A 16,667-nucleotide genomic window follows, 5' to 3' on the forward strand; every position below is an offset into this window, starting at 1 on the left:
TCAAAAACGCGACACAGCCTGCAGCATAATGGCCACTACTCCGAAGTGCTTTTCCTCCTGTGCGTCTGGCTCCAAAAAGTCCTCGCTAGTAAGTAGGGCATACACACACACACACACACACACACACACACACACACACTCACACAAAGAAATAAAATGTAATGTTAGGGAGTCTTGGTGGTGAAATATGTTCGCTCATACACTTCATTGCTTTCACTCTAGCGGAACGGCAGCGGCGATGATGATGATGACATAACGGCCACCTAGTTAGTTTGCGGTGCATCTGCGTTAGTTCTCAGAAATAGCACTGGCGTTATGACTCTGAAATAGCGCGTGAAGTTTGTTATTGCGGCGCCGCTGCAGTTCTGCATCCAGCCGGTAAATTGACTAATGCGAAGAATAGAATGGTGACATCATTCTTCCAAGGAGGGCACAGTTCGCCACAAACACACATTCTCTCTCCCCCCTCGGTGTTTTTTTCTCCATGCGGAATGTTTTATTTCATCGGCGATTTCGTTGACTCAGACGCTGATGACGCCATTCGAGTCTTCCCAGATTTTTTTTTTGTCACAGGCCACCGCGGGCTCGTTCATGGCAGAGAAAAAAAAAAGCAGTAATTTGCTCTCTGTGGCCAGAAAGTGATGTGTTTGAAACACCTAACCAATGCAAGAAGGAGTCAGAGAAGCCTTCTGCCTTTTTGAGGCAACAAATGTGGACAGACCTAAACTAAGAAGAGACTGGATTTGTCTACTTTTCAAGGCTTTATAGAATATGCATGCCTTTGATGTTAAACCCTATTAAGATATAGTAGCCTGTTTCACAGGTTTGTTTTACTTGTGCTTCTGTTGTGATAAAACAAACTGAAATGTACGACGGGAGTTTAAACTTGGAGGCTCGTTCCTTGTCATCCCTTCACACCCATTCATCCCACCTCCTCTCTCACTCTGTCCTATCTATCTATCTATCTATCTATCTATCTCTCTCTCTCTCTCTCTCTCTCTTCCTCTCCTCTCTGCCTCCTCCGTAGCAGCTGCGGTCCCTTCACCAGTCTCTGAATGCAGACGGGACGGTGAGCCCCCTGACTCTCTACACGTCCCCCTCTCTACCCAACATCTCTCTGGGCTTGCCTGCCAACTCGCACATCACGGTGAGTGTCAGCTACACCCGTCCGCCACTTTACACCCTAGACCCGACGCTCAAGCCGCACACTCTCGCTCTCCCCCACCTACGTACCTCCTATGCCTCACACCGCACTGCTTAATGTGTTTCCCTACACTCTAATTACAAGTTCAACAGTGTCAGTATGCAGTATCATACGTTAGCCATTCATACTCAATTTGCAGTTTCCTTAGCGCTGAACATGTACCCTAAAAACTACACTATGTCGGAAACTCTGAAGCAATTGAAATGCACTGGCCAATTTCTGACACCTATCTCCGCAAAACAACTTTAACACCCTACAATCTAACTTTAACACCCTTCCGCATCTTTCACACTAATGCTCTCGGTCTAGCACTGTTCTTCCACTCTACAGCCTACATCTTAACATCCCCTACACACGAGACAGTAATCACACCACAAATCCCCGCCAATGTAGACATTCATTCATGAAAAATAAGGAAATCACTTCAACTTGGACTAGACGTAAAATACGCCACATTTAACATTTAAACGTGTACGATGCTTCTCTGAGACTTTATCAGCTAGGCACATCGTCAAATTTTCATCCCTGCCGATAATTAACGCTGTAAGTGTTTATCGTTCGATTGTCTGTCTTGTCTGTTTATGTACTGATGTCATGCCGATATTATCGTGCATCTCTATGGCAACACGTAAGTGTAATGACGTTCCCGGGGTGCCTTCCCTCTTCCAGAAGCTTCAGGAGGCGGAGTGCCAGGCCCTCCAGTCCATGCGTCAGGGCGGGGCTCTGACGGGGAAGTTTGTCAGCACCTCATCTCTGCCGGTGGCGTGCCTTCCCCCACCTGACGCCGACCAGACCAACTCCCACTCCCACTCCTCGCTGCTGCAGCACGTGCTGCTGCTGGAGCAGGCGCGACAACAGAGCGCACTGCTAGCAGGTACACCCATACACACACACACACACACACACACACACACACACACACACACACACACACACACACACACACACATACACGTTTACACACACTCTCATACACACACACACACATACATACCCGTACACATTCACGTACAAATATGCACACACGCATATATGCATACACACATGCTTACAAATACACATACACATATGTGTGCGTGCACACACACACACACACACACACACAGATGAAACCCTTCACCACCATTAGGGCCATCAGCAGAGTAGGAAGTTTGGCATGCTATTTGGGTCAGAACTCTTTTAGTCCTCCCTGAGGATCGTCCAGATGATGTCTGTTTTTTGACCACTTTTATATGTGGCTGTAAAACAGTGCGACTCTGCAGATATGCATCACATCGTTAGAGCCTTGCGCCATCATCTAACAACTGCAGCAGGAGCTGGCAGTACTCAGACTCTTATGAGACTGCTATCTGACTTTATGGTTTAATAATAACTAAGAACGTTTAGCACATCCATCCTCTCTCCGCCCGGACTGACACACACCACAGGAAGAGAATACACTACAGTGACATCTTTATGGTGAAAAAACCCCACTCAGACTCAGCTTAAAGTTTTAGTACATTTTATGTACTGTATGACATAGTTAAGATAAGTTAATCTTAGGATACATCATTTTGAAGGTTTGAAGGAAAGTTAATGTTATTGTTTCAAGGGGCTCTGTTGATGAGATGAGCTGTGCTGACAATAACACACGCACGCATTGTGATCCACCTGAAGGGGCATCGCTGAGACTGTCTTCATCTTTTTAACCCACAGTGCCCATGTACGGCCAGTCGCCGTTGGTTACGGGTGAGCGAGTGTCGAATAACATGCGCACGGTGAACAAGCTGCCGCGGCACCGGCCCCTGAGTCGCACCCAATCGGCGCCACTGCCTCAGAGTCCCCAGGCCCTCCAGCAGCTCGTCATGCAGCAGCAGCACCAGCACTTCCTGGAGAAGCAGAAACAGTACCAGCTCAACAAGGTAGGGGGCACTCACACTCATATATAGACATACATACATACATACACACATACATGCACACACACACACACACACACACACACACACACACACACACACACACACACACACACACACACACACACACACACACACACACACACACAGTACATACATACATACATACATACATACATACACACACATGTACACACACACACACACACACACACACACACACAAACACACAAGAACGCGTGTGTCACATACATACATACATACACACACATGCGTGGACACAAATGTGTGCTCCTACATACACGTATGCATGCACAAACATACAGGTACACACATGGACACCCACCAGCACTCACATAAGGCATGCAAACACTTCCAGTGGTGGAAGCAGAAGCAATGTTACCTAACCTATGTAGGCGTACTCAGGAGGGGGTGTTATGTCATCTCATATATACACATAAACAGGCTATGCATTAGTTAGTGACTAAAAGCATACATTAAATGTATGCTATACTAATTCTACTCTAATTCTAATTGCACTTAAACACTAAAGCCATGTAAGAAGGGCCTGTTTAAATATGTGGCCTTAGCAACTGCAGGAACACATTCAACAGTTTCAGTATGCAGTATCATACGTTAGCCATTCATACTCAATTTGTAGTTTCCTTAGCGCAAACATGTACCCTAAAAACTACACTAGATCGGTAACTCTGAAGCAATTGAAATGCACCCCCAATTTCCTAGACACCTAGACACCTATCTCCGCAAAACAACTTTAACACCCTATAATCTAACTGTTTTTGCTATAATGACGCGAGGCTGTAGAAACAGTCTGCCTACAGACGGTGGTCTGGAGGCAGCTGTCCCAACCTCCACGCACTACAGGGGAAACGGTTAGCGTTGACCCCGAGCGGTCAGGAAGAAGAATGATGGCCTGTTTCCTTTTTGCGCTCACAGCTGAGCTCAGATTTATCCTTTTATTATTTTAAACTCTCTGTTTGCTGGCGAAGGGGATGTGTTCCTGTCCGGCCACGGCTGAATGCAGCGGGGAACCCTGGGAGTGTAGATTCACCAGCCTCTCAGAATAGACTGCAAACCACAGTGTGGACCAGAGAGTACTGGGTTCGCTGTGATGATGGTGGTTCACTCTTAAAAAATGTGGGACTTGCAGTGTGCCTTGTTTGAAGAACTTCTTACATGATGCATGACAGGCAGTACCAGCAGCCAATCAACAATAAGCTAACAGCCAATCAGGCAAGGCAAACAGACCCTCTTTGGGAGCCAGCAGCAATCGGTTGGCATTGACCAGTTAACTTCTGATAAATGTCCTCCTAGTCAGGTGTTCATTGACATGACAGCATTAAGCTGCCATTAGCTAGCATGCCAATCGCAGCAGGCTACAACCAATAGGCTCTGTCTGTCCACTCAGCTCCTCTCCAAGGGGGCGGAGCTTCCCCGACAGCCACCCACCCACCCTGAGGAGACGGAGGAGGAGCTTACTGAGACAGCCGAGATGCTGGAGGAAGGGCGAGGGGAGGGGCTTGAGTATGCACGTGAGCCACGCCTCCAGAGGGACGGTTCGGGCGAAACGTCGCCCCCATCAGAGCGCCTGCTGCCCCTGAAGGGTGAAAGCACAGAGAGTGACCTGGAGGAGGAGGACGATGAAGATGAGGCCATTGAACTCAAGGAGTGCGATGAAGATGGCACCCCCTATGGACAGGTAGGAGGAACTGCTGTTCAGTTTGCTTCGTGTTGAACGTTACACTTGCATTTTACATATAATGATTTGTCTGTTTGTGGCAAAGGTACGTGAATCAGGCTGCTCATTATGAAGATGTCAGAACATGTCAATTGATTGGATACAAATACAAGTGAATGGCAGGCAGTACGAAAAGAGGCAGTTATCACGGCATGGGCTAAGCTAAAAAAGCTGGCGAAAATCAAAGGCCAACATCTTTATGGCATTTTCTCCATGTTTCAGACACAGGTCATAAGACCGCAGAAACAGTTGTAAGGACGGCAGCAAATCGTCATTTTATTTGTCTTTACTATTACTGAGGTATGAATAAATATATCCAGTGCCTCCCTCCACACACTGCAAATGAATCCTCCGTTCTTCAGCACCTAAGGGTCCCTAAAATAAATCCTTCTTACTCCATACAGTGCATTTCTAATAAGCTCTGTTGTGTAACTGTCCACTTATTCAAGTACATAACTTACTCACGCACATAAGATTGAATGCTGAAGGTCGAACCCAATGACCCCATTCCGCCTGTCTGCCATGCTCTGGAACACTCCATGTCGGAACAGAACATTCCAGAAAGGCTCCAGCGGTAAGCCACTGCATCTTTGGTGGAGACCTGCTTTCAGTGGCGTTGCCCTGTCGACACACGGCCAATTTGTTTTCTCACGTAGATGCCATTGGAAAGAAAAAAAACTGGTGAGGATTATGAAGATGCTAATGATGCTGGTTATAACAACAACCACAACATGCATTACTTCAGGGAAATAACAGGGTGATTTTCATAGACTTTGTATGGCAGATGTACAAAAGGTTAAATGCAAAAGAAGGTCTGGCAGCTGGGTCAAAGCTGGATCCCTACTCTTGAGGTGCAGTTTTATTTCCGTGTTTTTGATTCTGTGCTTTCCTTGACTTGTTTTCTGGTGTATTTTTTGAGACGATGGCGTCAGGATATGTGCTGCTGGAAAATGCAAGGTGTCTGTCCCTCTCACAGTGGAGAACAAGAGAGAGAGAAAGACAGATCATACACACTTTAAAAAAAACTCTCCTTGACTTACAAAAAAAAAAAAAAAGAATGCGGGCAAATGCTTTCATATCCACCCACTGAGTGAGTCATCGTGCGTTAGCCGCTGCTCACAGAGAGTGGAGCAGTGCCTGCTCTGGAGAATGAATGAGCTGTAGTTTGCCCTTTCACAAAACCGCCACCCAGCCACCTGACTATCCCAGTACTCAAAGGATTCTTGGTGAACTGAAAAAGGAACAACATTTAAAAAAAAAAACTTTCATTTGAAGGTTAATTCAAATTATTTCGGTCTTGTTTCTGGGCTAAATCAGAGGAAGTGTTTTGTTGGTGCTGTTGCTAATTGATGCTAGATGCCACAGAAAGCTAACGCATACGATCTCCTCTTCATAACCTCTCCATTTCTTTTGGTGCTCTTCTGTTGCCAGTGCTGAAAGACAAGTTTTTGTTACAATATTGGATTTTCATTCGATTTTCAAAGACGTATATTTGTGCCTTTGAGATGTTTCCTGGCATGTCTGACAGGGTACGGACTCTGCCAGGGGGTCTTTATGTGTTGAGTCATACATTAGCACTAATTGGTCTTCCACACAAGAAAATTAGATGATTGAGACTGATCAATGAAGTGATTCACCTTGGTGCAGGGGTTTGTCAGTGTGTGTGTGTGTGTGTGTGTGTGTGTGTGTGTGTGTGTGTGTGTGTGTGTGTGTGTGTGTGTGTGTGTGTGTGTGTGTGTGTGTGTGTGTGTGTGTGTGTGTGTGTGTGTGTGTGTGTGTGTGTGTGCACGTGCGCGTGTGTAGAATTTGCATTCAGCCAGCTAGCTTCCTGCTCAAGCTGAGATCATTGAGAAAGATTCTGTCAAAGAGCAGAACATTGGAATTCAGGCTGCATCCTGCCTTCTCTCACTGGAACACACACACACACACACTCACACACACACACACACACACACACTCAAACACACACTCATACACACAAACATACACACAGCACGTATGCACTCACACACACACAGTCTCCTCCCCCGTGTCCTCTGTGCTTTTTCCCCCTCTTATTTCAGTGAATGGACTCGTCTCTGACTCATCTCTCCTTGGTGATTCATCCCACCCAGTTTTTTTTTTTCTAACTACAGCATCTCTCTGTCTCCCTACCTGCAGCAACTCTCCCCCCCCCAGCTCTCTCTCTCTTCCTCTCCGTCCCTCTCTCTGTCTCTCTGTCTCTCTCACTGACTCACTACCTCTTCCTCTCCCCCTCTTCCTCCTCCGCCTTCCTTGTGGTGTGCACTTTACACTCAATCAAATCTCATTGGGAATAGTCACCTCATTTAAGATCGTTTTTCTGTTGTGACGTGTGTGTGTCTGTGTGTGTCTGTGTGTGTGTGTGTGTGTGTGTGTGTGTGTGTGTCTGTGTTTTTGTGTGTGTGTGTGTGTGTGTGTTTGTGTTTGTGTTTGTGTTTGTGTGTGTGTGTGTGTGTGTGTGTGTGTGTGTGTGTGTGTGTGTGTGTGTGTGTGTGTGTGTGTGTGTGTGTGTGTGTGTGTTGATGAAGAGCAAAGGGAGCACATAGTCATCTCAATAGAGATGATATCCTCAAAAACATCTCAGACTCAGAAGTTAGCAGAAGTTGCCCCCTCCCTTCCTTGTTTCCCCTCGTTGTCTCCTTTCCTCTTTTCCTTTCCTTGCTTCTCTTCATCTCCTCCTTCCTTCTTTCCTTCTGTCTGTTCTCCTCTCCTCTTCTTCCTTCCCTTCTTCTCAGCTCTCCTCTCTCCCCTGTGCACACACACACACACACACCATACGCCCTGTGTTAGTGTGTGCATGCGCATTAGTGTGTGTCTGTCTGTGCGTATGTGTGTGTGTGTGTGTGTGTGTGTGTGTGTGTGTGTGTGTGCGCGCACACCCTGCTCCACTTGTCTTGAATACAAATGGCCTGTGCACATCCATGCTGTGAATAGAGGACAGAGAAAGGTGGGAGAGAATATGCTGCAGCGTCTAAGTGTCTTGAATGAACAAGAGATCAGGACACAGAAGAGCACAGTGTGTCATTGTGAATTAATTTGTGTGTGTGTGTAGGGGGGGGCGGGGGGGGGGGGGAGTAGCACACACTATACACCACAACACTGATTGGTATCACTGACCGTGGTTACATGGATTCGAATAACTGCCTTAGTCGGACTGAAATCGCATTATCCGTTTCATGTAAGCACCTTAGTCGGATCGTAGTCGGACCGCACATAGTCGGACTAACACCCCTGGATAACTCGATCCGATCCAGTTGATAGTTCGACTATTGCGGCATGTAACGGTGAATTGGATAAGGAACTGGACTTTGCGTCTTTGCGCATGCTTGAGATCCCGCCGCCATCCTCCCTCCCTCCCTGCCAGGTCGTGACCCGGAAGACGAAAGAGACGATACGTTGTCTCAGCTGTTCATACTAATGACACGTTTATTTATGAATATCCTGCAGACTGTCTCACAAGCTTATTCTTGTTGACTATGAACAAACATAACAGAAGAGGTCCGAAGATATGAGTACCTTTACAACCCCTCCTTAAAAACGTATAAGGACGTTCAAATTACGATACTTATGTGGTGCCAGTGTTGACAAAAACGTTGACTGCGACTGTTTGGACAGAGCGCGCTAATTCACCGAACAAATACTTTCATATTAATTTCCCACCACTTGTTAGTCATGTCATCCATTCATATCGATGTGAATCAATCAATACTAATACATCTTTAACTGTGATGTGTTTTTGTTTCATTTCACAACGTATTTACTGTATAATCAACGATAGCAGGTGCCCGCTTGTAAACAGTCCACATTTTATTTGCTTAAAACACACAGCAGTACTGTCAAATCAGAAAGCAAATCAGCTGTTAAAGGGCTGTTACCTGACCAAATACCTTTCAAACTCGGTGATAGTATTCACAACTAATTTGTTCTTCATTCTATCAAATATGATGAAGTGTGGTCCGCGACGGCCACAAGTAAATTATTGCGACATTTCTAACATACAACTCAGAACGAAGAGAACACAGCCAGTAGTAGCCTAATCTAATAAAGAGTTGTCTAATCTATTAACAAGGTCATGGATTGGTGGCTTAAGACAGGAACTATGAAAAGAAAATTAAATGAGAAAGCCTCAAACATAGACAAGGAGAAAGTGGTTCAGCCTCATAGGGCATTATCTCGTCGCGGAGTTGCATTCAAAACACTGTGTTTTTCTCCCGCTGAGACAGCAAGATGATAACTAGGCTATATTCTGTGTTGTGTGACGTTGGATAATGACAGCTTTTAATTATGAAAAGTTGACTACTAGGATGGCTGTATTAATGCCAGTGGGCTAGCCTACTGTTGGTAGTGAAATACTGCGGTCAGTATGCGCATCGTTGTGTTTTGTGATGTCTGTCTGAGTGTGTGATGGGAGTATGAGGCTGTGAGCGAACTATAGTTTGTAACATAACCAAGTCACGCATGGAGCAGGGTTCCAGATGCTTTGCCTTGCGCATTGTCATATCTATAACTAGCCTACTGGTACGTACAAAAGGAGAGCCCGCGAAAATCATGTGTGCGCTAACAATTGTCTGGCGCCAGGTCTTGGGTAGGAGGCATGTTGTTCCGGGGATATTTAGTTAAATGGTCCGCGAATTTTTATTGGCTAAGTGGTCCTTGGTCTGAAAAAGTTTGAGAAACACTGCTTTATAGACAATAACGATCATACACTCCCATTGCACTCAAACAACCACACTCAAACGAGGAGATATTGTATCAATTAGCCTATTAAGTACTGTATTTATTGATTGCAAAGAGTTCAACGTTACAGCAACATAACTTTGCTCCGGTCGCTAAATCTGATATATCCGTGTGCATCATCGCTCTCCCTCTCTCTCTCTGCCACACCCACCCTGTAACCTACGTGTTTATACATTATAGAAGCAAGACCATTATATTGTAACAAATCACGGAAGCGTGGTATATTTGTTATGGCTTTTTATTAAACACAACACACTGTCACAATGGCACGGGCTTTATGCCCACGAACAGACTGTGCTACCGTCACCCACCTGTATAAGCTCTGTCCCAACACAGAACAACGACATGTAATTAGAACGGTAAGGAACATATAGCCTAGGGAACGTCATGCATAACATAAAGTATAACAGTATGCGCCCGCTGCACGGCATTACGGGGCGACTATGCCGACACGTTATAATATTCTGGTTTAAAGTTAATGCTTGTGAAATCAGCTGTCACTCGACTATTACCTGACCAATACCTGTCAAACTCGGTCATAGAAAAATATCATGAATGCATATTTATTACGATGGGGAAACTATAAAATCGGAGTACGGACAACTAATGCCCAGCGTTGACGATGCAGATATAGAGCTGGAAACAGCTAAATGAGCTACAGCCCAAATGCAGTGAGCTTTATCAAGCCCTGGAAAGTTCGGCACATTTGCCCGTTTCCACAGCGTCTGCTGAGCGGTCATTCAGTACAATGGGGCGTCTTAAGACATATCTTACGAAGTACGATGACTGACAAAAGACTGACTGGACTTGCTCTTATGAATATTCACACAGATTTGGAAATCGACAGCGAAGAAGTACTTAAACAATTTGATGCAACTGGCAGAAGGGCAATGCGTTTTGGCTGTAACCCATTATTTGCGCGCGTGTGTGTGTGTGAATGTGCATGCGTTTCTCTCGCCTTTTATCTTTCACCTTTGAATAATGTAACTTATAAACACATCGGCCTGGCAGAAACAAACAAACAAACAAACAAACAACCCAAGAGGCAACACGCATTTCTGGACCGATGAACAGACGCGATTCATGCTCAATCAACTGTTGTTGTTATTGGTAGTGGTGAAGAGGTCAAGCGGAAAGGGCTGTATCACCACTAGTTGTAATAAAAACAGCGCCACCTATCGTATCGGATATGACATGCTTTCGGCCAATGATTCGATTTATTCACTGCCATGTACATTGGGATAATAGCACCTACCCTCGAAAGAAAGCATAGTCCGACTAAGCAAAGATTCGAATTATACCATCATGTAAACACACTGACTGATGTGTCAACCTGTATCTCTCAAGTCATTCTCTCTCTCTTTCATGGCATGTGTATTCACTTGTTTTTTTTCAAACACACAAGACCTCGCCAAGCCATCCCTCTCCCTCCCTCTCCCTCTCCCTCTCCATCTCTCTCTCCTTCTCCCTCTCCCTTTCCCTCTCCCTCCCTTCTTTTGCCTCCTGACATAGAGCAGACCTCTGTCCTTCCCTTTCCCTCTCTCTCTTTGGGGTGTGCCTGCAGTGTGTGCGCGCCTGTGTGTGTGTGTGTGTGTGTGTGTGTGTGTGTGTGTGTGTGAGAGTGTGTGTGTGAGAGAGAGAGAGAGAGAGAGAGAGAGAGAGAGAGAGAGAGAGAGAGAGAGAGAGAGAGGGAGAGAATGAGTGTGTTTACTGCAGGGGATGTGTAAAGTAGCTTTTTGGCTAGCCTTGCTGCAGTTCCCCTTTGTCTGCCCTTTTGAGGGTTGAATGAGGGATGAGTACTCACACTCATACACACACGCATACACACACACTCCAGGCACACTCACACTCACACACATACACACACTCCAGGCACACACACACACACACACACACACACACAAACACTCACAAATGCATATCACCTGCCCTTTTGAGGGCTGAATGAGGGATGAATTTACACACACACATGCACACACAACCATACACTGCCAGCCCTTATGAGGGCTGGATGGAATCACATGCGTGTACACACACACACACACACAGCCACACACACACACACACACACACACACACACACACACACACACACACACACACACACACACAGCCTCACTCTGCCTTTTGAGAGTTGGTTGTGTGCACACGTGCGCTGTGTTCTTTGTTTAGAGTGTGCTGTTTATTCTGTTCAAGGCTTAATATAGTTCAACTGTGCTGATCTCCCCCTCTGTTTCTCTTTCTCCTGCCCCGTCTATATCTGTTTTCATTCTCTCTTTCTCCTGCCCCTTCTATATCTGTTTTCATTCTCTCTTTCTTCTTTCACATCGGTTCTTCTCTTCGCCCGTAAATGGCAGTTCTTACCTTGGCAGTTGTGTTTCATTGTTTGTTTTTCTGTGGAACTCGAGTGACAGAAATACATGTGTCCGCACTTTGAGAAAGGAAACGGTCAGTTGTTATGTAATTTGTTAGTCAAACACGGGTTTGTGTCCCATTCTATTCCACGCAGTCTTGTTGAAACATTCACATTCATTCGTTTAGCAGATGCTTTTATCCCAAGAGACTTAAATAACAAGGAATAACAATTTGGCTTCAGTGAATTAGGAGATCTTGGTGTAGGTGCTAACTACTATTTCTACGCAGTCCGAGATCCTTGACGATAAGAGAGGGACGTCCCTGCTCTTAGAGCATTTGGTAGCCTCGTACACCATCGAGGAACCACAGATGAGAAAGGGATTGTCTTGTGTGAAGGCATGGCGACGTCGGTCGACGTTCCTTGGAGGAATGCAGTGTGCAGGAAGGAAGGTGCTCTGTGTGACTGAGTTTCAGATAGATGGGCGCAGACCCAGTAGTCAGTCTGTAGGCGAACATAAGTGACGTCAGTTTAACGTGTGCGGCCACGGGTAGCCCAGTTGAGGTTAGTGAGCAGCAGAGTGACGTGCCCTTTTAGACGTCGTCGCGTTCTGGACCATCGCAGCTCCTCTGCATGCTGGGAGACAAGCATTGCAGTGGTGGAGCTTAGATTGCAACAGGAATGTATGAGCAGGTGTTTTACCAATACCTTGCTCTTGGTTCTGTTTAGGTTCTGTTCTCTTCAGCACCTTTCAACAGCTGGAAGTACATTTTCTGTGTAAGAATTGTAATCACATGATCATTAAGTCATATTATTATTTAGTGCTTGATTTATTGACAGGTAGAATATACATCTGTGAAGAGTTCCATAAATATACATCTGTAAATATTAAAAATACCTTTTGGCTTCAGAAAGCTGAATAAAGTTAACAAGAGACTGATGATGGAAAGTGACTGTAAGTTGTCATTGTCATCATAATCATCATCATCATCTTCTTCTTCTTCTTCTTGTTCTTCTGCAGTTTTCAGACCAGCATCACATTCAGCAGCTCAACGTGTTCCAGGCCTCTCTCTCCATCACTGGCATGCCCCACAGACCCCTGGGAAGGGCCCAGTCCTCCCCGGCCACGGCCGGTCTTAAGGGAGCCCCCATGGCAGAAGTTCCCATCAAGCACCTCTTCACTACAGGTAGCCAATACTCCAAATAGAACAACATCATCTAGATTCTAGAGCATAGACTAGATTCGGTAGATGTGCATGTATCACATGCAGTCATGTTTTTCTCTTCAGTTGAGTGCCAGCAGATACATTTATTGATTCAAGACATTAAAAAAACATATTGTAATATGTAGAGAAATTATTTAGGGGGTGAGACCTATCCCCTAAGAACAGAATTGCCTCTCTCTATCTATATGCCTATCTGTCTGTCTATCTATCTATCTGTCTATCTGTCTGTCTGTCTGTCCATGTCTCCATCCCTTCTTGTCTTTGTGTCCATCTGCTTGTCTATCTGTCTGTGTTGTCAACCAATCACTTTCTCTTCATCCATCTCTCTCTCTCTCTCTCTCTCTCTCTTTGTGCAATCTTTACTTTTATTCGTTATGTATTTATCCTCCTTCATTCTCTCCATCCCCTCCATGTGGCAGGTCTGGTGTACGACACGCTGATGCTGAAGCACCAGTGCATGTGTGGCAACACCCACATCCACCCTGAGCACGCCGGACGCATTCAGAGCGTGTGGTCCCGGCTGCAGGAGACCGGGCTGCTCGGCCGCTGCGAGGTGAGACCGCGTCCTCTACTGCCCTGGAGGATCAGCTGCAGTGTGCTCTCTAGACTAGAGTATTGTGTTGTTGCATGAAAGGTTTACAGTGCCTTCATTCTGATACATTGACAAAAATGTTGGCAAAAGTCCATGGGATGAATTGGGCTTGTCCTCATAGAAGAGATGTTGAAAACTTCTGTTTAAAGACACATTTTAGAAAAAAAAATTGCATTTGTCTCAGCTTTTCAGTAGTTTGTTTGGGTCTTGTTTGGTAGAACATCACTGGGGCCACTACACGCCTCTGTAACAGGCAACAGTTTGTCAGCCAGATACTAATCCCTTTTGTTGTGTTTGTTTGTTTGTTTGTTTGTTTGTTTGTTTACAGAGGATCCGGGGCAGGAAGGCCACGCTGGATGAGATTCAGACGGTTCACTCAGAGTATCACGCTCTGCTCTATGGCACCAGCCCTCTCAACAGACAGAAGCTGGACAGCAAGAAGCTCCTAGGTAGGGCAAACAGTCATACACGTACATTTGAGTCCATACACTATCAGTAAATACACAAATACTTCAAAAGCATTATTGCCTTGCATTATATTTTCAATGTGTTTGTGTCAACTGCTATTGCTTGTATCCCACCCAATTATGTATGTGTGGGTCATATTACAGTTCTGTGCAATACGTAGGTTAACATATTGTGGTACCGTGCAGGTTAACATATTCTGGTGCCGTGGCTCATGAAATGAACTTTGGAGTGTCCATTCACATATTCGCGTAGGTTGATTGTATGTGCTTGTTATATGTAGGCTTGTACATGGCGATGTTGAGTTTCTCAGTGGTAGTATTGGTGCAGGGCTTTGTCCTCCCGACGTTAGGCACAGTGTGGCCCTTGTCTCTGGGCCAGTCCTGCTTCCAGCTCGCTGCATCACTGAAGTTTGCAATCCCTGACAGATGAGGGTATTTTTAGGACTTAGAGCCCCCCCCCCCCCCCCCCCACATACACACACACACACACACACACACACACACACACACACACACACACACCCTATTGCCCCCCGCCACATCCACCCATCCCTCCTCCTCCGTGTGTGTGACTCACCAGCAGACAGGAATGGGGGGGGGGGGGGTTAGAGAAGACAAGGGCAAGATGGAGGGATTCTCAGGAGGGTGGCACGGGGGGGGGGGTGGTTGACTGGGGGCATTTGCGGGTAGACGGGGCAGTGGAGACGTCAGGGCGTGCATCAGAAGTGAATGGCAGCCTCAGATCATGCCTCAGTCTCCAGTCTCCAGTTGTCTCAGCCCAACTCAATCCGACATGGCTGCATATACACACATACAGGGAGACACTGCCCATATTAAAATTTGCTCCGTGATGGAGGATCCTCAAATGTATCTATTTAGGGATTTAAGGTTTTTCGGTGTCGCGTATTGCTCATGCTTGTTGGGAAGCGTTAGCACATCTTCTAGAGCTACAGACTCTGCTGTACCTCAACCAACTCATTGGAACGCTGAGCTCAGTGGAGCTGCGTTAGCAATTACAGCAGTTACTGCCACAGTGAATTGCTGTATGAATGTGTCACTGATGGAGCTAGTGTCTAATATTTAAGTGTGTTTTCTCCGTAGGGCCAATGAGTCAGAAAATGTACGCCATGCTGCCTTGTGGAGGTATCGGGGTGAGTTCACTTCTTTTCAGTTATTTTACACATCCACCCTTCCTCCTCCCTACAGGTAGATGCACATCCACCCTTCCTCTTCACAGAGACACATAGATCTACTTCTTTGAAGTCTACTTCATGCAGCATGCAGTCACTGTCACTGTCATCAGCATTCAGTCAGAAGTTCATTGATCATTATGAAATGATGAGAGAGAGTGAGGTGTCGACTGAGGGAGTGCAGTGGTGCCTCATGTGTCCGTTGCGCCCCCTTCAGGTGGACAGTGATACCGTCTGGAACGAGATGCACTCCTCAGGGGCAGTCCGCATGGCTGTGGGCTGCGTCATTGAGCTGGCCTTCAAGGTTGCCGCCGGAGAGCTCAAGGTGAGACACACAAACACTTACTCACACACACACACACACACACACACACACACACACACACACAGATATTTAGTCGCTTCCTTGTATGGAGAGTAGACAGAGAGTTCTGTGTGTGACCAACATGTATCTATCTGTAACGTCTACAACTTCCTGTTTCTCAACGAACAGAATGGTTTCGCTGTGGTCCGTCCACCTGGGCATCATGCAGAAGAGTCCACAGCCATGTGAGTAGCCCCGTGGCATTGTGGGTAACGTGTGTGTGTGTGTGTGTGTGTGTGTGTGTGTGTGTGTGTGTGTGTGTGTGTGTGTGTGTGTGTGTGTGTGTGTGTGTGTGTTGGATGGGATCTGGGGACAGCTTATTGGTCTGGATGGTGTCAGGGAAGGCTGCTGGCAGTGGCACTTTGTTTGAGTCTGAAATACTCAAGAGGAGCTGAATTATTCATAACTGAACATTCTGCGTTGTTCCACCTTTCTACTTTGTGCTCTATAAAAAAGGTTTATTTATATCTGTGTGTGTGTGTGTGTGTGTGTGTGTGTGTGTGTGTGTGTGTGTGTGTGTGTGTGTGTCACAGGGGGTTCTGCTTCTTCAACTCAGTGGCCATTACTGCAAAGCTCTTGCAGCAGAAACTCGGAGTAGGAAAGATACTCATAGTAGACTGGGTGAGTGTTTAGTGCTCTACCTCCATTTTGCTCCCTCTCTTTCTTTTCTCTTCTACCTCTCATCTCACCATCTCTTTTTCTCTCCCAATCTCTCAGTCTATCACCCTGCCCTTTTCGTCCTTTCAATACCTTTTACCTCTTATGGGAAAAGTAAAGTTCTACTTGGAATCATATCCAGTCGTATTTGAGGCTGTAGATTTTCCAGATGCCTAGACATTAGCTCATAGGACAACTG

The 16,667-nt window shown here is 46.0% G+C and overlaps 1 protein-coding gene across 5 annotated transcripts in view; it reads left to right on the top strand.

The window, feature by feature from the left end:
* hdac5 (histone deacetylase 5) overlaps nucleotides 1-16,661 on the top strand; it is a 47,780-nt gene extending 31,119 nt beyond the window's left edge. For 3 of the 5 annotated variants that reach the window (XM_031575224.2, XM_031575233.2, XM_031575238.2), the window contains exons 8-18: nucleotides 1,028-1,147; nucleotides 1,874-2,078; nucleotides 2,900-3,105; nucleotides 4,532-4,822; nucleotides 12,994-13,159; nucleotides 13,618-13,751; nucleotides 14,119-14,239; nucleotides 15,359-15,408; nucleotides 15,665-15,772; nucleotides 15,941-15,996; nucleotides 16,345-16,661. In XM_031575224.2, the coding sequence (XP_031431084.1) occupies nucleotides 1,028-1,147; nucleotides 1,874-2,078; nucleotides 2,900-3,105; nucleotides 4,532-4,822; nucleotides 12,994-13,159; nucleotides 13,618-13,751; nucleotides 14,119-14,239; nucleotides 15,359-15,408; nucleotides 15,665-15,772; nucleotides 15,941-15,996; nucleotides 16,345-16,444 (1,557 nt within the window). In that variant the 3' untranslated portion in view covers nucleotides 16,445-16,661. The remainder of the gene's footprint in view (nucleotides 1-1,027; nucleotides 1,148-1,873; nucleotides 2,079-2,899; nucleotides 3,106-4,531; nucleotides 4,823-12,993; nucleotides 13,160-13,617; nucleotides 13,752-14,118; nucleotides 14,240-15,358; nucleotides 15,409-15,664; nucleotides 15,773-15,940; nucleotides 15,997-16,344) is intronic. The other 2 variants (XM_031575229.2, XM_031575243.2) reach the window with 1 other exon arrangement.
* The last annotated feature ends 6 nt before the right edge of the window (nucleotides 16,662-16,667 follow it).

The sequence above is a fragment of the Clupea harengus genome, chromosome 1 (assembly GCF_900700415.2).
Source record: "Clupea harengus chromosome 1, Ch_v2.0.2, whole genome shotgun sequence".
NCBI lineage: Eukaryota > Metazoa > Chordata > Actinopteri > Clupeiformes > Clupeidae > Clupea > Clupea harengus.